Genomic DNA, 25,200 nt, shown 5'->3' on the forward strand with positions numbered 1-25,200 from the left:
AAAGCGACAACTTCCAAACGTCGCGCGCAGCTTTAGCAGACGTTTCACAGTAAATAAAATACAAAAAAGTAAACAAACATTGTTTAAAAAATTGTGAGTTGAATATTTTCTCGGACTCTATGTTTCTTGTGCGGTATTAAAGCTTGAAAAATAAGGAAAATTTTGATCTTTAAAACAATTTATTTGGAGTTGCAGGAAAAAAGTGAATTTTTTGCATTATTTATTGTTGTATTTTTTAAATAAACAATTGTTTTTACTTAAAAAGTGATTTTTTTAAACCTTTGTATTAATAAATATTATTAAAAAAATGTTTCATTTAATTTGGAAAGGTTACTCCGAAAAGTGCTAAAAAAACTCCTGGAATAGCACATATATAATTTATGTTTTAAATTAATATATTATTAATATTGTATAAAATTTATCTTAATTTTGATCATTATCATTGAAGGATGAAATGACAATTGTTAAATATTAAATGTTTTAATTTATTATAATTATAACAACAATATTAATTATATTATATTAAAATATATTATACTATATTATAATATATTTTTTTTATCTTATATTATATTATATTATATTATATTATATTATATTATATTATATTATATTATATTATATTATATTATATTATATTGCTGTAAATTGCCCCACAAACACATGGAGATTTTGCAAATTTTTCAGAAAAATGTTCATAATAAATCGAAAAACCTTTTAAAATATCGGTATTTATTTTTATTATCCAGAGTAAACCTTTATAAAGAGATTTTAAAGGTATATATCCAAAAATTCGTAAAAAATTGCATAAAATTGCAAAATAACCATTTTTTTGGGATGAAAATGCAAAATAACCTTTTTTCGGGTTAAAATTGAAAAAACATGCTACAAAAAAAAGTATGTAAGATTTTCTAAAAGCATATGGCAAAGTATTTTGATTTATTTGAAAATAAGTGAAAATAGATTTTCCAAGGACGGTGTCGGTGTCGCTTTTGGAAATTTGTTAACTTAATATAATAGAAGATTTTTATTTGTGTGGATAGCTTGTAAATTATTTAACCCTTAAATTTAACGTATTAGAAAGGTTATTTAATCTCCTTTGTTAGAGAATTATAAGGCCAACAAACTTAGAAAATAAACAGGGTTGACTGTGAATTGGACTTTGAACCAGTTTATGTAATTTCGCTTATTAACATTTAGATATGTATCTATATTATAGAAATTGTAAAAATATAATAATATCTCATCTTTTATCTCAGTAAAAAAAGTTTGCAAAATTACATAAAAAATTTTAAGGTATTTCTTGATTGTAAATAAAATAAAACTAATTAATTAAATTTAGATATTGATATTAATTATGATATATATTTTGTAAAATAATAATCTAAATATTTTTTACTTACATAATGTGCGTTATTATTAGAAAATTTTTATTATTTCTATTAAATAGTAAATGTTTATAATTATTCGAAGATAATTGCATAACAAATGAATGTCTTTGTATTGCATTATTATTTACTTATTTATTTATTAGTGAAATTAGTAGGTCCTATTAATATTACGAGATACGTTGTGACTGCTCCACTTATCTACAAAAATAAATTTATACTTTTTCAATAAAAAAATTTTCACTAAATTAATCAAAAATTGTAAAAACGTATTAAAAAAATTCTGATGCACGTCGACCAAATAATATTAATCGAAGAAGCTTTTTTTTTCTCTGAAAAATGAATAACAAATAGGTAATTTTATCTGCTCGATGTGCATCATAAATAATAAAAAGAAAAAATTACAGAAATTAGTAGTTGAGCATTGACAACGAAAATTCCATATGCTGCAGTAAAACTGAAGGAATGATGAAGAAAGTATTGACTGACAATTAGGCTGTCCTAAAAATAAGAAAAAAATATTAAATATTTATTTTTATTTATACAAAAATTGATTCAAGATAACCAATCATGTAGTACTATTTCTTATTTTTACTATTCTTTTTTCAAGAGACCAATGTTGAAAAACTCAAAATACTTTTTTATGCTTTTTATCATCCTTTTCGGTTTCTCGAAGCTAATGAAGGAATGATATTAAAAAAATAGAGTTGTAATAATTTCCTTAGAAGCTAAGGAAATCACATTGTAAAATCGGTATCAGTATAAATTTTTCACAAATTACGTAAGTTTCTTCCTTTAAAAGGTAATATTTGCGGTTTTTTTTTAAGTTGTTATTTACATTTCCAGGATTAATTTTATGCACACTGAAAAACGGGTTTGGTATTGACAACGAAACGTTTGGTTGGTATTTAAGCAACCAAAATTTTTTTGTTAAATCAACAAAATTTTGGTTGTCCCAATCAAACTTTAGTTAGGACAACAAAAATCCTTTTTTTCTAATTTTAGTTGTGTCAAACAAATTTTGATTGAGACAATTAAAATTTTGTTGATTCAATAAAAAAAATTTTGGTTGTTTAAATACCAACCAAACGTTTGGTTGTCAATACCAAACCCTTTTTTTAGTGCAGCAGAAAAAAATTTAGATAAGCTTTAAACGCATGAAACTGATTGTCCTCATTTACCCCAACTGACCCTATAAATTTTTCATTCAGAAAAGTTATTTTTCTATTATAATACAAAGGCCCAAGTTCAACAAAGTCCAAATTAATTTACATATAATAAAAACGAACTTCAAAGAAAATGAAAGAACACATCAATTGAATCGTGAATTTTGAAAAAAGCTCAACTCGAAAAAGCGTAAGTGTCATTTTCGCATAACAATTGATAGTGAAAATAACTCTTACAGTTTTCAGAGTTAAGCCCTTTTCGAAATTTACGATTCAATTAAACTTTCTCTTAATTTTCTTCTGTCAATCATTACAATTGTACAACCAAAAATTAAAATCTAAAAAGTATGTAAAACAATGGTTCGATCAATATTTTTAGTACTCAAATAGATAGGACAGATACATACATCTTCAATTTTTTGTTGTCGACTTCGAATGTAACTAGGTGAAAGAATAATTGAAGACATCTTGTTTGCCTGTAAAAAGAAAATTTTTATCGCACTTGTGTTTATTTAAAAATTTTATTTATAATTTTTATAAAAGCGATGGTACACCTTGACTTGGAATTGCAATTAATTGAATAGACAAAAAAATTTAACTTATACGATAAAATATTAAAATAAGATCATACGAAAAATTCCTTTATTACAATACAATGCAAATAATTTCTAGTAAATTTTATCTGACACGTTTGGAAACAATTAATCGTATCGTGGCGCAACCCGACACATTTACAAATTCATAATTGTATCGTCGGGCTGACCTACACGACACAATACAAAAATAATTATGAATATCGTGTCGTATACAATAAAACTTGTTGATCAACTTCTTGACAGTTTATTAAATGTCCAATAACATTTAAAGAAATAAAATTAAAATAAAACAGATATATATTGAATATATATCAAATGTAAATTATTATATTATATTATATTATACTATATTATATTATATTATATATTCTTTCATATTGTTTCCACGAATTTCTGTTTTCATCCTACACTGTTTAGTTTCATGTATTTCGATTTATATTATCAACAACTTATAGTATTTGTATGAAAACAAACCACACTTAAAATTAAAAATAATATTGTTCAATAAAATAAATAGATTAATTTAATTCATTAACGTTTTAATTATGATTTAAAGAATTTATAAAAATGTAATCCCTGATTACAAATCCAATATCAGTTTTTTAAAATTCTCAAAACTCAAAATAGCGGAACCAATATAGCAAATCAAAATTACTAAAAATGGGCAAATTCGTCTAAAACTTGTTATTCAGGATTTTTCGAGGTTTACTGATTACGAATCCAATGTTAGGTTCTAAAAATTCAAAATGGCGGATCCAATATGGCGGACGAGAAAGTAAAAAATTAATTAATTGCTTACAGATGCAAACTGATGTTTGCTATCGGATCTATCAAAATTAGTAACCACAGCTAAATTTTTTGCTATGACAACGAAAAAGTTTGTTATGATATACAATATCAGTCTTAATTTTTAAAAATTTACCGACACAGCAAACTTTTTTGATCCCATTGCAAATTTGTTTGCTATCCCTATATTAGCTAACGTAGTTTGATGTTGCAGTAAAATTTTTTCTATGCGTGTCAAGAAATAATTCATGATTTATATATTTTCTTGATAGTACCCGGTTATGATACATCCTGTATATTTAGTCTATATTTATTTTATTTTAATTAAATTTCTCAAAACATCTAATAGACTGTCAAGATGTAGATCAATAATTTTTATTGTATGAGACTTATTTATTTTATTTGTTTACTATATTGTATAAAATTTCCAATTCCTCTGAAATCTTTGAAACATAATATAATTTAAAAATTGTATATATAAATTATATTGTATATTATTATATTATTTTATATGCATATTATTATTAGTAGTATTATTATTATTACATATATGTAATATTATAATACATAATAGATAACGTACAATTAATTTAAATTTTTTTTTCATGAGACACGATACGATTATGAATTTGTAAATGTGTCGGGTTGCACCACGATACGATTTATTGTTTCTAAACGTGCCAAATCGTGAGACGACACAACACTTTCTTAAGGCCAGGTTCAAGTGAGGCAGCGCCATCTACATTGAAACTAAAATTTTGGAAAATTTTCAACAGCCTTTCCTTGAAAACAAGAAGGTAAAATGGTTTTTCCTTTATGGATAATTGATTATTGGTAAGATATACACCAGCTAAAACATTTTTTGAGTTAAAATAATGAAAAAAATTTCATGTCAATAAATTAAATATGAGCACTTTTTTCACAAAAACTGTAACAGTACTTTCTCAGAAATTACAATCAAAAATGCAATTTCCATTTGGAAAATTAATAAACGCTAAAAAATACACGACCTAAGATTTACCAATCACGAAAATAACAAAAAAAAAGTTTTTTAACATAACATATTTTACTCATTATGACAGTCGTTTGGCAGGTTATGTATGTCACCAGACGTTTCGCGGTTTTGCCGAAAGGAGGAGATTGGCGCTGTTGCTAACCACCTGAAATACATAATCTACCAAAGGGCTGTCATAATCAGTAAAGCAGTATCAATATGTTAAATATTTAATAAATTTTTTTTTTATTATTTTCGTGATTGGTAAATCTTAGGTGGTGTATTTTTTAGCGTTTATTAATTTTCCAAATGGAAATTGCATTTTTGATGGTAATTTCTGAGAAAGTACTGTTACAGTTTTTGTGAGAAAAAGTGCTCATATTTAATTTATCGACATGAAATTTTTTTCATTATTTTAACTCAAAAAAAGTTTTAGCTGGTGTATATCTTGCCAATAATAATCAATTATCCATAAAGGAAAAAGCATTTTACCTTCTTGTTTTCAAGAAAAGGCTGTTAAAAATTTTCCAAAATTTTAGTATCAATGTAGATGACGCTGCCTCACTTGGACCTGGCCTTAAAATTCAACAACATTTCGTGTCCGAGACAGTCCCTGATTTTTATAATATTAATGATAACTCACTTCTTCGGCAGTAATGTGACAAACTGTTGCCAAAGATATTAATAATCCAATATAATGTATTAAAAGTAGAACTTCCCTCAAATCACTGTAAAAATATCTGACTGTGTTGAATGTAAAAAAGATATAAATTCTTGAAATTATGTTAAAAGTTATTGTTGATATCCAAAGAAATAGTTGTATTGAAAATAAAGAATTCAAATCTTTTATTGCTGAAGATAATTTATCATGAAGAGACCATATGTTACGCAAATTACACCCTTCATTAACAATTATTTCTCTTTTAGTGTAATTGTCTATAAAAATAAATATAAAAACAATTAAAATTTACTGAAAATTATTTTTCTGGAATATTTAAAAAATATTTTTACATTCATTTAAATAATGAATTACAAGAAAATTATTTTTACATACCTTCCATTAAAGTTGCATTAAGATTTTGAAATCTTTTGCGTAGAATTATTACAATTGATAAAAATTTAAAAATTCCAAATGCCATACCATGATTTAATGTTAAATAAACTACAGCACTCAATCCATTATCTTTGTCAAATATATAAGACATTATTGTCATAAAAATGAAAAATGCTATATTAACAATTATTAGAATTATGCTTATTATGAAGAAATTGTTTTTATTTTTCTCTTTTAATTTTCTATGATACCAGGTATTATTTAAAGAATTTTGTAGCTTCAGATGTTTAAATACAGAAAAAATAATGTCTGCACAAACATTTGAAAGTAGAAGTATTAGCCTTGAAATTTTAAGAATTTTTAATTTATCATCTATTTCTTGATAAAAAATTGCTTTCGTTAGTTGATAAATTACTGAGACACAATAAATTACAATTATTCCTGAATAAATAACTCCACTATTGGATAATGAAAATTTTGTTCTTGACATTGTGTAAGGTGCCATGCCAAAAAGTCGACATACAAAAAAAATTGGTTTTAAATCCCGAATTAATGTATCTTCAATAAACGATTGTCTATTATTATATTCTTTATTAACTAGTGATTGTATATTATAGTCTTTATTCATTAGACAATTTGAAGATATTACAAACGTATTTGTGGTTTTTTTACTATTCATTTTTTAAGGCTGTTTTTTAAAATTACGCCTTAGGATTCAAAAAGAATTCGATTGAAATTGATTATAATTTATTTTACACCTGAAACTAAATATGATTAATTTAATTTTTTGAACTGAAATTTTTTATGCTTACAACTATGGATGACATTATTTTTTTATAAAACGTTAATAGATAAATTTAATTATTAAACGAAAAGATGCTGAATTTATTTGTATAAGGTAAAAAAAAGTGCAGTACGTAAACAGTGACACTATACCGATAGTCAAAATGTTGTCGCAAAAAAATAATAAAAATAGTAATAAAAAATAGCAATTTATATAGTTTTAAAAAATAGATCTATATAAAAATTAATTTATTAATCTGTATCATCATCATAATTAACACTTAACTGGCACCATGGGTCCAGTAGACCCGATCATTTTTTCGAGCTCAAATTAATCATAATATGTGTAGCTTTTAAATATTTTTTATATTTTAATATATTAGTTTGTCATATTTTTAGTTTTTAGTAATTTTGTAAATTTTTTGATACAACTAATTCGATACAAATGAATAAATAAGCTTCAATCATTAATAATTATAAATTTTTAATTTTAACCTAAAAAGTCACATTTTATTCTGCAAAATAAATTTCTTTTTTGCAAGTCCTACTGTTATGGTAATTTTTTCTTAAAGAATAATACATTAAGAGTATATTCTTAAATTTTTAAATCATAATATTAAAATTTTAATAACTCATGAATTTTTAAGTAAAAACACACAATTTTTCGTTTTTATTTATCACAATTTTTTTAACTAACTTAAAATAAATTAATCCCTGTAAAACTAATTACATTTTAAAAAACACATCATAAGCTACCTCAGATTAAATTTTTGTGCAAAAATATTCAATACCGACTGTACAATACACGTTTAAATGCGTAGGGTCTAACAGACCCGTTATGCCATTTACGTTCGAACGCGGAGTTGTGCCAGTTAAGGAGTTACGTCACCCTGAACGCCTGAAAATTGTACGTTATTTCAAAAATAAATTTTGACAAAACTATTAAAAATACAAATTTTTTATAATTATAGTTTAAAAATACATGTATTTAGCTTTAAAAAAAAAAGTTTTTAAATTAAAAAATAGTCAAAAATGGCGGAGATATGATGTTTTTTCGAAAATACATGTTTTCTCGGAAACTATTCAACCGGTTCTCTTAAAAATTTGTATACAAATTTTTCTATGGCATCATCCAATTTTCAGGCGTTCAGGGTGGTGTAACGCCTTAAGGGTTAAAGTGTTCTATACTATATTTAAAATAATTTTAAAGAAAATCATTGATTTTTCCCGAAAATATAATCTCTTACCTTTAATTTTCATTATGTTAAGATGCAACAATAGTTATTCTAGTTATGATTATTTTCAACGTAGAAAAAATGTCAAGTGTCGTTAACGCAAGAGGTGAATTGGTAATAAAAGTGCGAATGTTAACAGTCTGCGAATTGTGTATAGCGTTAAAGGTATACAATTGCCACTTAATAATTATAGTTCATTGTACTCAAATGTGGGGTCAAAGGATATTAGCTTGAATATTAATAATTAATAACTTCCGAAGGAATATTAAATTCGCGTTCTCTTTAAAAAGATATATACATTAAAGCATTTGTACATAGTGAAAAGAAAATCTTATTTTAAGACCGAAAAGAGGTCTTGTTTTAAACCCATTTGGAAAGATTCCCCGGAAAGTGCCCCCTGGAGGTTCTATCCGAATTCCGTCGGAATTCCATCGGAGTTCCAAAGAATTTCCGATGGGATTCCGATGGAGTTCCGACGGAATTCCAACGGAATTAGGACTCTAAAAATTTTGAAAAAATTAATCGGAATTCTGGCAGAATTCCGTCGGAATCCCATAGGAAATTCTTTGGAACTCCGATAGAATTCCGACGGAATTACGTTGGAAGTTCCGGCGGAATTCTAATAGAACCTCCAGGGGGCACTTTCCGGGGAATCTTTCCAAGTGGGAAATGCAACATTTTTAAGACAGTCTTTGATAATTTTCAAATCAGATTTTTTGTCTGAATTTAAGGAGTAAAGCATTAAGTACATAACAATGCTAAAGTACACAACTGCCGTGTTTTCTAAAAACTTAGGTAACTGCAAAAAAATCGAAAAATGAGTTTTTTATATCGTTGGAATCGTGGAAAAAAGATACACCTGTTAATGCAAATTATTTTTAAAAATTGTTAATATTATTAATAATAATTTTTGCATAAATAATTGAAAATACCGGTAACTGCAAAAATTGATGAGTGATAATTTGAGAAACTTAGGTAACTGCTATAAAAACTTGGGTGTCTTTGGGTGTTGTGACGTATTTTGTAGGTCGTGATTTGAAGAACTTAGGTAACTGCACCAGTGCCTAAGTTTCTCAAAACACGGACCTCATTTTTCGAGCCCTCGTCGCATGGAAAACTTAGGTAACTACAGAGTGCTATCAGAGCACTGTAGTTACCTAAGTTTTCTATGCGACGAGGCCTCGAAAAAAGAGGTCCGTGTTTTGAAGGACCAAGTAACTGCAAAATCTTATACATTTCTTTAAAATTACAATGTTTTTGTGCAATTAATAATTTATAATGACAATAAATAATGAAATAAAAAACTCTAAATAATAATTTATCAATTATTGAAAAATTAAGTATTAATTTTAATAAATAACATAAAAGCATTAATAAATCAAGAAAATGAAGTTCTGTAATATGTTTATTTCATGATTAATATATAATTAATTTAGTTCAATTATTTAAAAAATTAAAATCGTTTTTAATTATTTAAATAAACCTTAATAAAGCAGGGAACTACATTACCTACAATAATTTGACTTTAATATTGTATAATTAAAATAAATTCAATCATATAGTTTAATATTTGTAAAAAATAATAATTATAATGATAACTTTCGCATCTTACTAAATAATTACACTTTATTATTTATTATTTTTTTTAATTTATTTTTATATTATTTTTATTTTATTTATGTATTTTATTTTATATTATTATTAAATATATTCTGAGTTAATACAATATTTGACTCTAATATTGTATAATTATAAAGATTGATCGACTTACCTGATAGGGAAGATCAATCGAAATTATTTGAGCTCGTCTTCCGAAAATAATTACACCCGGTAGTATTTCCTTATTTACACCCAACAGTACAAGTTTACAGCACCCAGGTATCAAATTCTCGAAAATCCCCACTCTGCCTCTCTTCGGCCGGTGTCCTCTCTGATTACCTCACTTCGTTGTTTGAATTCGTTCTTTTTCAGATCACTTGGGATATATGAATGGGAGGGTGGGAGTGTAATTATTTTCGGAAGACGAGCTCAAATAATTTCGATTGATCTTCCCTATCAGGTAAGTCGATCAATCTTTATAATTATTTTTCGCTCGTCTTCCTCAATAATTACACCCGGTAGATGTTTAAAGATCTGTACTCGGTGATCTGAATGTCAATTTATTTGTTTTATTGAAAACTATATATTTTTGAATAATAGAACATTTTTTTTTTTTTTTTTTTTTTTTTTTATTATATAACGAAGAAAATTTTGGAACAAAGAACCAAGAATTTTTTTTTTTTTTTTTTTTTTTTTTGTACATTTTGTTGAACAATTACATGGGTAAGAAAAAAAAAGAACAATTACAATTAGTTTAGGCTTAGAACTGCTCTAGCGAATTCTTCTGAATGTGAAGAAGTAACCGGTTTATTATAGAACTTATTAAATGTTTCCGAAGCATGCGTCCACCCTGCAGTTTTACGTATTGTTTCTATATTAACACCTTTTCTATATGCAGCGGATGTAGACGCATGTCTCGTACTATAACCAGAGAAAATTTCTGTATTTATTCCACTTTCGTAAAGTGTTGATTTCAACCATCGGCTGATAGATTGAGTTGTGGCTCTATGAAAAGGTTTTTTATAGGTGATAAATAAAAAACGTTCGTTTTCTGGACGTAAATTTTTAGTTTTTTCCATATAGTGTTGGAGAACTGATGCCACACAGAGTTCAGGGCATTCTTGAAAGAATGGCAAGACAATAAACGGTTGATACCTATTTTTTCCTGACGTTTTTACTTTTTCTGGTATTTTAATTTCTATTTTATTATCTAATATTACTATATTTTTTAATTCGATTAAAGAAAATGTCTGGACTCTATGACCTGTCGTGAGCGCAAGAAGCATAGCTAGTTTAAGAGTAATTTGGCGAAGATTTAATGACTGCAGTGGATGCAAATTTTTCAGGAAAGATAGAACTGGATTAGGATCCCATGTTGAAGCGTATTTCGGAGTAGGTGGTTTTTTATTGTATATTCCTTTGAGTATTCTTTTTAATACTTTTTCGTCTTCTAATTTAATGGAAAATAAAAAGGCAAGCGCGGATTTATGAGTGTTAACATTTGAATATGATATTTTTCTTTCTGAAATTTCTATAAGGTAATTAGATATTTTTTCTAGACTATATTCATACGGATTTTGTGTGTGTTTAATTGAAAATTCCCACCAATTTTTAAGAACGCTATTATATTGTTTCAATGTATTTTCCGAAATAGAGTTCAACATAGTAGGGATTGCTTTTTGTGGAATTTTATTTTCTATCCATTTTTTCCTGACAAATTCCCTGCAACCAGGGTAAGTGATTTGTATAGTGGATGCGGCAGGCTGAAAGGAGAAAGAATTAAGTCATATTGAGGTTGAAAATAGAGTGCCTTAGTACATAAAAGTTTATGAAAAAGCGGGTACCACGGTTGAGTGGGCCAATTGGGAACTATTAATATTCCTTCCGCGTTTTCTTGAATTATTTTGTCTAATATTCGCGATATTAATGAGAAAGGGGGGAACGCGTAAAAGTATTCGTTTTGCCAGCTTACAGTGAATGCGTCTACATTTTCTGAGTAAGGATCGGGACCCCACGATATGTACCTTTTGCATTTTTTATTAAGCATAGATGCAAATAGATCTATTGTGGGGTAATTAAATTTTGAGCAAATAATATCGAATACTTTATCGTTTAATGCATATTCTGTTTCTATGAATTGGGATCTAGACTGGCGGTCAGCGAGATAATTGTCTTTGGTAGGAATATATGACGCAATTATTTCTATATTTTTTGTTTCGCACCAAAGCCATATTTTATTTGCAATATTATTTAATTTTGGGAATTGAACACTTCCTTTTTTATTTATGCAAGCTATTGCTGTTTTATTGTCTATGCGCAATAAGATTGCGCAGTCTTCATAATTTTTTGCAAAGGATTTTAACCCGTAAAAGGCTGCTCGTAATTCCAATTGATTAATATGCAAGTTCTTTTCCTCGTTTGACCAAAACCCCTTTGTTTCTATTCCGTTCGCGTATGCTCCCCAACCAGACTGTGATGCATCAGTATAAATCTCGATATCGAAGTTTGTTGGGGTTTTCATATTTTGATAAGATGAGCTTAAATTATTTGACCACCACTCTAAATCTTGACGTGTGTATGAAGGTATTTGAATTTTTTTATTATAATTTTGGGGTTCACTTTTTAGAGCTTGGAATTTTGCTCGTTCTAGATTTTTTATGTGTGCCCAACCATATTTAACAGCTGGGCACGCTGAGACTAATTTCCCGATTAAACTTGCAAAATCTCTTATTAAACAATAATTTTTGTTTTTTATTTTATTTAATAATTTATTTATTTTGAGTTTTTTGTCATCGGGTAACGTTAGGGTCATGTTTATACTGTTATAGAGGAAACCTAAAAATTTTATTTCTTGAGAGGGTGATAATCTACTTTTTTTGTAGTTTATTAGAAAACCTAGTTTTGTTAACGTTTTAAGTGAAAGTTTTACTGATTCGGAGCATTCTTTTTTTGTTTTCCCTATTATTAATAAATCGTCCAGATAAATGACGCAGAGAATGTTTAGTTTTTCGCGAAGGTATTGAATTACTGGTTTTAGGAGTTTTGTAAATATATAAGGGGCAATATTAAGTCCAAATGGTAGGCACTGAAATTCAAAGATTTTATTTTCATATTGGAATCTTAAGTATTTTTTATGAGGTTCGAAAATTGGCAAAAGATAATATGCATCTTTCATATCTATGGAAGCAAGGAAACATTTTTCTGATATTAATTTAGAGGCCGTCCTGTAATCTTCTAATTTAAAGTGATTTGTTTGGATAAATTTGTTAAGGTTTTTTAAATTTAAAATAAATCTATATTTTCCATTAGGTCTTAAAGCCATAAAATATCTGGAGAAAAATTCATTTTTCTTTGACCTCTTTTCTACAATTGCTCCCATATTTTTTAGGTCTTTTATCGCAAAATCATATTCTGCTTTTTCATTACAATTTATAATAACATTTGGTTTCACGTTTTGTTTTGGTAATTTAATGAAAGGGATTTTTATCCCTTGAATCCATTGTAAAATGGATTTATTTTTAGTAATACGTGTCCATTTGTTATAAAAATGTTTTAAGCGACCAGCGTGAAAGCTTACCTCATTTAACGTCTCCTGGTTGGACTCCGCCTGCGATGATTCTGATGATAATCCCTGTTGAATTTCTTCTTCGGACTCTGACGACGTCGCGAGTAGTTTAAATGCTCTCGTTGCTTTTTGTTATTTTTTGAATTATATTCCGACGATTGTGGTTGTTGGTTTGATGTGGATGGTTTGTTTGTGAAATTTTTTTTGGATATTATTTTTAAATCTTTTGCGACTTTTTGAACAGCTTCTGTCGCTTTTACATCTTCGGCAAACTTTGAACCTAAGAGGAATTCATCTCTACTACTATTTTCTATCAGTTTTCTTGAATTATAATTTAAGTAAGGCAGGATTTGGTATTTCCTGCTTGTAGTGATAGCGTGATGAATATTGCATAGCAGTTGACCAATGTCTGCGAGGGCGGAACACGTTTCTTTTGATTTTTCTTGATCTTCTGACTTTAGAACTCTATTTAATTCAACTCCCGTTGCTGATAGGGCATGGGCAGTTTGAAGTTGGAGTTTCTCCAAAAATTGATCATGTCGTGTGGCTTTATTATCCATGCATTGTTGGATTTCTGCATTTAATTTAGGTGGTGTCATCAGTTTGCAGTTTTCAAAAATTGGATATTTTTTCATTAATTCCTCCTTTTGTTCTTTATTTAATCCTTGTTTCAGGTATACATCCCAACGCAAACATATTTCCTCATGTAAAGGGTCAATTTGTTTATTTAAATTATCGGGATTTGAGCCGAGCAGGTCAATAAGTATATTTGGGTTTTCCTCGGTTGTTGTGGTTTTATCCTTGTCCTGTTCATTGTTTGTCTCCACAGTTGGGCCCGAAGAATGTGTCATTTCCTCAGTATCGCCTACAATAATAAAATTAATGTAGTGAGTCTCTGAAGTCTATAGCGAGACTTTATGAGAATAATTGTAACTTTTTCGTATACAATTATAATATTATATATATATATATAAAATATTATAAGGTATAGACTTATAGCGAAGTCTTTTTATAATTGTAATTTTTTCTGGACCTATAGCGAGGCCTTTTTTTTTTTTTTTTTTTTTTTTTTTTTTTTTTTTTTTTTTTTTTTTTTTTTTTTTTTTTTTTTTTTTTTTTTTTTTTTTTTTTTTTTTTTTTGTTGATTTTATAGCGAAAATCGATTGTTACTTACTTGCAGATGATGATGATGACGAGGAGTCGTATTTACTCGCACTAGAAGAATTAGAGATATCATCTCTAATTCGTCGCACCTCTTCCAAAATAGCATCTAATTTTCTTTTCTTATTAGCACGATCACGGTGATGTTTAGATCGATCTTGGTTACGGTCACGATTATTGTATTTAGCACGTTTCATTTCTACTTATTAAATTTTTCGTGTTGTTCTGTCGGGTACAAATAACGAAGTGAGGTAATCAGAGAGGACACCGGCCGAAGAGAGGCAGAGTGGGGATTTTCGAGAATTTGATACCTGGGTGCTGTAAACTTGTACTGTTGGGTGTAAATAAGGAAATACTACCGGGTGTAATTATTGAGGAAGACGAGCGAAAAATAATTAAAAAAAATTTAACCATAAAATTAAATATTTGTAAAAAACAATAATTATAGTGACAACTTTCGCAGCTTATTAAATAATTATAGTTTATTATTTAATATATTTTTACTATTTTTTGCCCAGAAAGATGAAAATTCTTATATATTCCCTGCAGTTACCTAAGTTTTCTGTGCGACGAGAGGCCTAATACGGGCGCTCGTAGCACGAGGGACCAAGTAACTACCAGTTACCTAAGTTTCTCGTGCGACGACCCTCGAATCAGCATACCGGTAACTACATTTTTAATAATTTATTGAATGTTTAAACAAATACAACATTTATTTTTACATAATTAAAAAGAATAAATTTAGACGAATCGAAGGAACAAAACGGCATTTAAAAATTTTAATTAGGCTTTGCGGTACATATCAATGAAGTTTAAACAGTTTTTCGCGTTTTTCTCGAAATCTTTCATTCTGCAGTTACCTAAGTTTTTAGAAAACACGGCAGACAACGTTTATGATATCTCAATAGCCTCTGATCTATATTTTTTTCTAACATTATCAAATATATTCCTACCTTGAAAATTTATTTTTGTGTACCTATTTCAAAAAAAAAAACAATTTGCAGATTCTGTCTACTGTGAGGCTTAAGTGAAAAAAGAGGCTATGGAAGAGTAATTTTTAAAACTGAAAAAATCCTCAGTAATGAAGAATCGGACTCTGGACCTTGATCAAATTCCAGTAGAGAAGCAACTTAGTAATCCTACACAGGTAATAACTAAAAATGCTAAATTTTTTATGAAGTGAAAAAGTAGTTTATTTGAAATTTCTTGAAAGCATATAACCATTAATGAATCATTAACCTACTGCGTTTATTAAATGCTAACAATTCGAAAGTTTAATCCCAAAAGTTGCTGTAAAACTGAAGGGGGTTACATCAATTGTAACGCGAAAAAAAGATCTTTTTCAAGAATGTTTTCTTAATAAATCATGAATTTTTTTAAAAATATAATTTATTATCTAAAAGTACATGTCTAGAACTTTAATTAACAACACCAAAAAAATTTTTTTTTATCAAGAACTTTAACGAAACTGAAGTACGCAACGTTTATGATAAATGATTTTTAAAGAAATAAATTTTTAAAATGAAAAATTCTATAATTTTTCGCCTAAAAAATATTTCTTATAGTTTTCATTAATCAATAAATTATAAAAAAATATTTTTTAGACAAAAAATTATAGAATTTTTCATTATAAAAAATTATTTCTTTAAAAATCGTTTATCATAAACGTTGTGTACTTCAGCTTCGTAAACTTTATGTGTAATGAGCCAATAAAGTGACTCCTTCGGGAAAAACATGAAATCCGGTGACCAGAATTCCGCAAGTATAGTTCATCTAAAATGCAAAAATGAAATTGATTTACATTTCTTATAAGATTGTCTAGTTCCCAATCGAAGGATTTAAATAAATAGCTGAATCAACATTAAAATTTACAGACACACTTCTAAAAATATATAGTTTAAGAAAATGCAAAATAAAAAATAATCGATTTTTCGAAAGTTACAATTGATGAACCCCCTTCTAAAAATAACCAACTTTAAATCTGATTAACTGACAAATCTATAAGAATAAATATCTAATTAAAATTAGGAAGCAAAAGTCTTTTTAGTCTAGTTATGAACCAAAGAAGAAGTTATGATTTTTTGAAATTTAACGTCAACGATGGAAGTGTGTTTTTAGGACATTTTTTAATCTATTGTACTAATAAATTAAAAATTATGCTATACATGAAATTTGTTCATTTTTTCTTAAATTTTTTAAATATCTGCTCAAAAATAACGTACCTATAAGAGAAGTAACAAAAAAGTTGAAATTAAACTCAAAAAGTGAGTTTTCTCAAAAGAGACACTTTCGATTTTTAATTTTTTTCTTGCATTACAATCTTTGGTGATTGAAGAATTTTTTCCCTATCTGCGAAAGTGGTACTTTTAGTTTTTAAGTTACTATTTACAATTTTTATAGTATGGCTCACAGAATTTAAGCAGTTATTTTACAAATATAACCTTTTTCCATTATTATTCATTTGTTTTTTTTAATTTTCATAAAAACATACTAAAAATCGTTGCGTCAAGCTTAAAAATTGTAAATAGTAACTTAAAAACTAAAAGTTCCACTTTCGCAGATAGGGGAAAAAATTCTTCAGTCACCAAAGATTGTAATGCAAAAAAAAAATTAAAAATCGAAAGTGTCTCTTTTGAGAAAACTCACTTTTTGAGTTTAATTTTAACTTTTTTGTTACTTCTCTTATAGGTACGTTATTTTTGAGCAGATATTTGAAAAATTTAAGAAAAAATGAACAAATTTCATATATAGCATAATTTTTAATTTATTAGTACAATAGATTAAAAAATGTCCCAAAAACACACTTCCATCGTTGACGTTAAATTTCAAAAAATCATAACTTCCTTCATTTTTATCAAATAAAAAAATAAAAAAATACGTATATCCTTATTTTTCATATAGATTTCGAAAAAAAATGTTTCGAGGAAAAAAAAATTTTCAATGACAATCTCCCGTGGAATGCCCCATATAGAATATAGAATATAATACGACATATTATATTTTACTCCGTGGGCATGAATTTTATGCTTTTAAAGTACGTCTTGCTTACCATAAGAGTATAACTATTACACTTATTTAGCATGGACTTACTTTAAGCTAAAAATGTAATAATTTATACTTCGATAGGTATAAACAAAGTTACCTGCTATTAAAGGATAAAACAGTTTCATGCTAAAAAAGGCTAGTAATCCGTGTGTAATTAATAGAGTAGGTTCAAAATAATATCTAATTTTCTGAACCTGCATACATCTTCCCTATAATTTATTTATTGATATAAAACTTCATTTTCTGAACATGAAATTGTGTTTTTTTCACTAAGTTATATAGAATATGTTTAAACTTGTCATCCGTTAATAATAATAATCTATTTTTAAAATTTATCCATAACAAATAAATTTTGAAATGAAAGTGGAAAAAAAAATTGTAAATTTTAATTAATTTTGATAGAGAAGCACACTGGTTGTTGTGTGTTTCTTATTAAAAATGTTGAACCATGAATATTGATGTGTAGAGAAGGTCAACAAGATTAAACCGATATCCATGATAAGGCTGTACATATTATAAAATGGAGATCACACATTGGCGGTGATGAGACTATAAACATAACGTCACAATTCACACGTTAATTATACTGTGAAATTTAAATAGAAAAAATACAAAATTTCAAACGGTATGAGTATTAAAAATATAATAAATTATGCATCTAGACACTTATTATTCTCACCAAATTATTATTTATTTAAATTAAATAAATATTTGTTTTAGGGGACATTCAAGTATTACGTAAGCATATTTTCAAGGGTTTTAGACACTCCTCCCTCCCTCCCTCAAATAAGCATATTGCAATGGAAAAAATAAAAATTTTGTATGGTACATACGTATAAGCAACTGAGGAGCCCCTCCCTCTCCCTTAGATGCTTACGTAATACTCGAATAATCTCTTATACGAATTACATTTTATTTGGGAATAATGAATTATTTTTTTTGTTTTTATAAATGAATTGACAAAAAAAAATGAAAATTTCCGGTTTTTCTTACAAGTAATTTACCGATAAAAAAATTGTTTTTAAAATTCATTTTTGTTAGTGTAAAGTCATAAAATGTGATTTTTAATACAAACCTTTTCTGACTTGTATATCTTTATCAAAAACCAAATTGTAGAACTTTTTGAAATGCTTTTAACTGCCATGGTTAGAAGTTATATTCAAAATTTTTTATATTTTCATATATGATTGAATTGTATTGTTTCGTGGATTCACTCATATCAATTTAGTTCAAAAAATTTTAATTAGGGTAATTGTGTCTAATATGGCCACCTAAATGTATTTACTGTTATTGTATTTAAACTATAATTTTTTAGAGTTAAATAACTATGAGAAAATATTCTTTAATATTTAATTTAACTATTTCAGGTATTTAGATTCAGTTAGAAAAAGTTTAAATAAAAGAAAAGTAACAAAAAAAATTTTTTGGCCACCCAAATTGGAAATACTTTTAGAATTTAATACTTGGTATAAAGATAAAAATTTTACAAAAAGTAAAATTCTTAAATTATATTTCGATTATTTTCTTTATATAACCGCATTTAATATTTCATTCAATTGTGTTGAAAATATTATATTTTTTATATCTTATGAAATCGTGTAAATTTTGTAAAATTATGTGAATAATTAAACATAGAAATATTTCTACTTTAAACAGTAAAAAATTTTAAGAAATTTATTTCGTTTACATAAAGTCCAAAATATTCGTAATTTATTTTGAATTTGTCAAAAAAATGAAAACATAACCTCAAACTTGTTTTTTAATCTGACAAAATACATTTTTAAACTTAAAATACAAGAGGGTTTAATTAAATATGACAAAATACATTTATTCAAAATTTTAAACATTTATTTCGAATAATCTTATTTAATATTTTATATTAACCGAACAGATAAAAGAAATAGGTAGGCAGTTAAAGTGTCAATGCGCGCACTTCTTTGGTGGCCGTTTTAGACTGATCGACGTTTTTTTACTTTTTATTAAATTTTAAAGAAATAAAGTAAAAATGAAACTTGAACGATAGGTAGTTAAAAAGATGATAAAATTTATAATTTCTTAATAAAAAAATAACTGACAATATTGCTAAATTATGTTATGATAAATGCTCTTAAAAAGCAAGCAAAAATTCTTTTTTTCAGACGTAAAAACGATTATTACATTTTATTTAAACAATTTAAAGTTTTATTACATGAAACAACTTGGAAATAATAGATATTATCTTTAGAAATGAGAATGTAATGTCAGTAGTCATGGATTTTCAATCAGAAGTGTTTCACGGTGCGCCAGAAGATGGATTAAATAAAAATGAATTGGCACTTAAAAATTCTTTTTGATTATGATTCTTAGATGAATAAAAAACATTTCTCAATAGTTTTTAAAATCAGTTTACTTTCCCGATTTAAATAAAATTGAGTTTTTATATAAAAACAGTGTTTTATGGGGAATCAGAATTTATTTAATCTAATAAATACTGTAATAATAAATAAAATAATTACTTATTTTTAATTTTACATATAAATAATTATATTGCTATAGTGTTTGTGTCCGATTTTAAAAAATTAAATTTTAATGTTAAAAGAACGATATGAAGAGTGACAAAATTTATTTAAGAGAGTCGAATGGTCTCTGAAATTTTTTGGCAAGAAGAGACCTTTAATTATCGCTCTATAAAAACGGCGCTAAACGTGAAAATGATAAACATTGATTTTAAAATACTTTCTTCTCGAAAGACGGACACTTTTTACAAAAGCAGCTAGAGATCCTTATCTTATATAAATTTCCTAAATCCTAAAGATTATACGAATCCATACAAAAACACGATTGCAAAACGAAAAGTAATATAATGACAGGTAAATTACCTCCTGCCGCCGTCAGATGGCAGCAGCATGCAGGGCGCACAAAGTCGCAGCTGTTATTAGATTACTTTTCTACTTTTTGTTTTGCAACCATGTTTTTCTATGGATTCGTACAGTCTTTTGGATTTAGGAAATTTATAAGATGAGGATTTTGGATGATTTTTTTAAAAGTGTTCGTGTTTCGAGAAAAAAGTATTTTAAAATCAATACTATTTCACGTTCAGAGCGATAATTAAAGCTCTCTTCTTGCCAAAGAATTTCAGATATACCGTTCGACACTCTTAATGCATAAATATAAAAACGAAACAAGAAAATAACTTCATTGTTAATAAATTTATATGAACCCAAATCTAAAACATCTATTATCTATACGCATATAAGTATACATTAAATAAATTCTGGTTCCTCATAAAACACTATTTTTAAATATTTAAAACTCAATTTGTTTTAAATTGGGCACGTAAGCTGATTTTAAAACCTATTGAGAAAAGTTTTTTATTCATCTTAGAACCATAATAAAAAATAATTTTTAAGTGCCAATTAATTTTTATTTGAACCTCCTTCTGGCGCACCGTGGTTTTATTAACAACTGGCCAATTTAGACACAATTTCCCTACTTTTCTTTTTATTAGATGAATGTAATTGACAAACAAATTGGAAATTTGAGACATTACAAAAATTGGGAAAATGTTTATTTTAAAAATACAGATCATATAGTGTTTCAATTTCCAAATTTATTTATAAATGTCTTGTTGTATTTTATTGCTAGATATATTTTTTCTGCTCTCTTTATCTTATAGGTATATGGAAAGATCGTTTATAAACATTATTTGCAATGATGATTATCATTAAATTAGTTACATTAATATTACTAAATATGTTGTTATTCCGCTGGCAATCTGAAAATTTAGTAATTTTTATTTTCAATAAAAATAATTCAACTATATAGGAATATAATTAAAAAAAATATATACAACTAAGACTTACTGTCACTAACAAAGGAAGATTAACGTTAAATAGTCCACAGGCAGAAAAATTGAATGGATTAAATTGGAAATATTGTATAATTGAGAATACAGTCTAAATTAAAGAAACAATAAATTTAGGTTTTTATATTTAATATACGTCTTAGAAATATAAATAGATAAAAATTACCTGCCGTTCTTGTAAATTACATTGTTCAAAATAGTCAGGAGAAGATAGTATTTTTCCCATTTTATTAGCCTGTAGGGGAAAAAATAATTCTTTTTTGCAACACTAACCTCTAAAGTTAAATTTTACACACCGGAAAGTATGTGTAAAGAAGCTCTTTTTAAAACGGTATGTAGAGTGATTCACTTTACGCACCGAAATTTTTCTAACATACTATAAGAATTGTTTTAAGAACCATTAATTAATTATCTAAGGACAATTAACCATACAAAACCACAAAATTAAAAAAAAGAATTTTTCATGTAAATAAATAAAGTAAGATATTTAGTAAAGTGTAATTTTGATTTTTAAACATTTATGTAGAAAATTTTCCATTATTATTTGACTTCCTGCTTTTTTTTATCTCAATGAATTCTTCATAATAGGTACTTAACTTTAGAGGTCTGGTGTTGCAAAAAATATTGTATGATACATATATGATACTCTAAATCTGAATTAGTAGAATTTTTACTTTTTTTTAGTACTTTAATAGTTTACTAATAAATTTGTAGATTTATTAATTTTTTTCTAACGAATTACATAAATTAATTATGCAAAAATATAACTTGAAATTAAGGAAATTTTATTATTTTAATAAGTAGTTTTCACTAAATCAATTATAGGAAAAGTCACGTGCCGCGAAGTTAGCGCTCCTAGTGTTCACTCTCCGTAATAATAAACGCCACGTACAGATAGCGTCAAATGGCTTCTCCTTCGTTGAATATTTTTGTATCAAGTGTATTCGTTTAAGGGGTTTGTACCACATCTCAGTGACTTTTCTTAAATATTTTTTTTTTATTACAAAATTTATTTTATTTACTTCAAACTTTTTATACCTAAAAGAAGGGGTTTTAAACTATTAAAAAAAAAAATTTATTCCTTATTTAGGGTAACTGCACCAGTGGTGGATCATGCACCAGTGGTGGATCAACTGCGAGAAAAATGGTCATTTGTGTTTACACGTTTGTAAGTAAATGAACCGCAAGTGTCGGTAATTGTTAAGAAAGTTATACAGATCACTATTACAATTTAAAAAAACTTTTAAATTCATCGCGAAGAAAGCAGGACAACAATTACTAAAGTGGTGACAGAAAACAAGAGTTTTCCTTAGCATGTAAGTTAAGAGTATATTTTGGAATAGAAAGCTTTGGAGCCATTTTAGGACAATTTTTAATTCTTTTCACAATAGGAGGCATTTCGTTTCATCCCCATAGAGCCCTGAGAACAATATTTACGTCTGTAAGTAGCGCGTGTCCATTGTTTTGGGGTGATCCACGACTGGAACCGAAAAAGTAACAAAATCTAGTGGTGGATCAGTCCTACTTTTCGCCTGTTGACGCATTGTTTTATTGAAAATTTTATGAGTTAAATTTTAGTTAACACTAATTCAAATGTTTATTAATTGTTAACACATGATTTCAAATTGTTAAATTTTTGTTGAATTAAAATACCCAGAATTAATAAATGTTATTTATCATTGAAACTGAAGCTTTAAGAGTTTCTATTTATTTATTAGCAAAAATTCTAATAAAAACATGATTAATTAACATTTAGTCACATTATACCTATAGAAATGAAAGAGGAGGGGATATGGATTGGAAAGTGAATTTGAAAATCTGTCCGTAAAGCCTTATAAAAGTTGCAAAACGTCTCAGTCTCGTAATTTTGAAATGCAATGTTTTTTAGTATGATTTTTTAAGTGATCCACCACAGCAATCTATAACCATGACTGGTGCAAACAGTGATCCAGAATAGGATCATTGACAAATTATCTTTGATGGAGCATTAAAGTAAACGTAGGTGTCAAAATCAAGTCTAACCTTGAAGGAAATGTCTATTGGAACTATCTGGTCCATAATACTATAAAGAATAACCTCGAATTTGTCTAAAAGCAACCTATACAGAACTTCAAAGTCAAAATAAGAAAGTTAAGGGGCTTAACTGATCCACCACTGGTGCAGTTACCCTATTATGAATTAACTTGCTGTCAATGTCCCACTGTTTAAATTAAACAATCGCGACAAATTATTTAAATAAAAATTGTTTGTAAAATTTTAAAATAATTTAAATTATTGGATATTATACTTAAAAACATAAGTAAGGGCCAGTTTCACCAACTCCGATTAAAAGTTAATCAATGATTAAAGTCAGTTTAACAGCTCATGATTGGTCGATTCGGGATTTAATGATTGATTAATTTTTAATCGGCGTTGGTGAAATCGGCCCTAAATGAAGTAACAATTATACTTTTTTTAAAACTGTCCTATCACAGTAAAGTTGATTGTATCATTTTCTATTGCAACGTTTTGATGCACATAAGTTATATCAAAATGAGAACGTTTTGTAAATCATTTTCAGAAATGATACACGAAGCGGTCTCATTTTTTGATGCAAAAAATTTAATTAACTTATTTTAATCATGGCCGAAATGAATCGAATGAAAAATGAACGATTTATTTTCAGTTATTTTCGTAATAGTGTAATTGCGGAGACTATTTCACTAATTAATTTGAAAATGAAAATAACAGAAAATCAAAGATAATGTGCAATTCGATAATTAAATAGTGACAGGTTATAAACATAACCTAAAATGCATGAGAAAAAATTTGTCGATAAAATCAATATAGCCGAGCTTTTTAAAAGGTAGATGGCAGCACTCATCTTTTTTCTTTCTTTAAATTTTTTCTGAATCGTTTTTATAAAAAGCAAAACTCTTACTTGCTAAACGGAAATATTGGTCAAAAAGATGTATTATGTTATCAAAAAAAGTAATATTGTAATCAATAATATTGATTTAAATAAGAAATTAATTATTTTCAACAATATTTTTAATAAAATATTTCATTATTTTTTACAATATTTTTAATGAAAAATTAATTTTTTCACAAATATTTTTGATCAAATAATAAATATTTTTCACCTTTTCATTGATAAAAAAATTAATAACGGCCCGTTCATAAAAAATAACTATTATTGCTATTATATTAAATATAACTGTTGCAAAATGATTTTAAAAATGATTTTACTCTTTTTTTGTTACAATTACTAATAAAGATGCACATTTAAACAATTATTAATTTAATTATATGAGATTAAATTTTTTCCCTCGCCGTAATTGAAACATTTTTAATATTTCCATTGGCTCCAATTACGGCGGGCAAAGTATCTACTTCAAAATACACGTAATTTTAGTCACCGTAATTGATACACCGATACTGATACAAACGCGCCGTAATAGAAAATTAAGGTATTATTAGTTTAAATTTCTCATACACCGAGAAAAAAGATATTTTTCATTCAAAGAAATCAATTTCTTTGACAAATTTTTCTTTGATTCAAAAAAAATTATCTTTGTTTTAAAGAAATTTGTTGTTTAATTCAAATAAATGTTTCTTTGACCCTATATCAATGTTAGAATTTCTTTGATTTAATGCACAAATTTCTTTCACTCAAAGAAAATTTTTTATGAACAAAAAGTTTTGAACGTTCAAATGAACAAAATTATTTTTTTTGTAACTTCTTTAAGTATGAATTTTATTACAAAATATTGTTTCAAATATCTAAAAAGAAATTATTAATTTAATATTTGTTTAATTTACTGTTTTATTTTACATTAACATTATAATTATTTTTAATAATTTATAGATTGAAAAAAATATTTTGTTCATTTGAACGTTCAGAACTTTTGGCTCATAATTTTTTTGAATTAAAGAAATTTTCTTTGAAACTAAGAAGCTTTTTTTATTTTAAAGAAAATTTTATTTTTAATTAAAGAAAATAAG

The 25,200-nt window shown here is 26.7% G+C and overlaps 2 protein-coding genes across 3 annotated transcripts in view; one reads left to right on the plus strand and one right to left on the minus strand.

Annotated features, from left to right (window-relative positions):
• LOC127288326 (uncharacterized) overlaps window positions 1-25,200 on the plus strand; it is a 278,443-nt gene that overhangs the window by 73,463 nt on the left and 179,780 nt on the right. For both annotated transcript variants that reach the window (XM_051315725.1, XM_051315724.1), the window contains exon 4: window positions 15,332-15,474. The gene's annotated coding sequence lies outside the window, so the exon portion shown is untranslated. The remainder of the gene's footprint in view (window positions 1-15,331; window positions 15,475-25,200) is intronic.
• Window positions 10,615-14,602, minus strand: LOC127288318 (uncharacterized). The gene is made up of 3 exons (XM_051315712.1): window positions 14,341-14,602; window positions 13,179-14,031; window positions 10,615-11,364 (listed from the first exon to the last, which is right to left on the minus strand). The coding sequence occupies exons 1-2, from the start codon at window positions 14,522-14,524 to the stop codon at window positions 13,184-13,186; spliced, it is 1,032 nt and encodes a 343-aa protein (XP_051171669.1). The 5' UTR covers window positions 14,525-14,602; the 3' UTR covers window positions 10,615-11,364; window positions 13,179-13,183.

The sequence above is a fragment of the Leptopilina boulardi genome, unplaced genomic scaffold (genome assembly GCF_019393585.1).
Source record: "Leptopilina boulardi isolate dan_hultmark-lab unplaced genomic scaffold, ZJU_Lbou_2.1 LbouV2_384, whole genome shotgun sequence".
Classification (NCBI taxonomy): Eukaryota; Metazoa; Arthropoda; class Insecta; order Hymenoptera; family Figitidae; genus Leptopilina; species Leptopilina boulardi.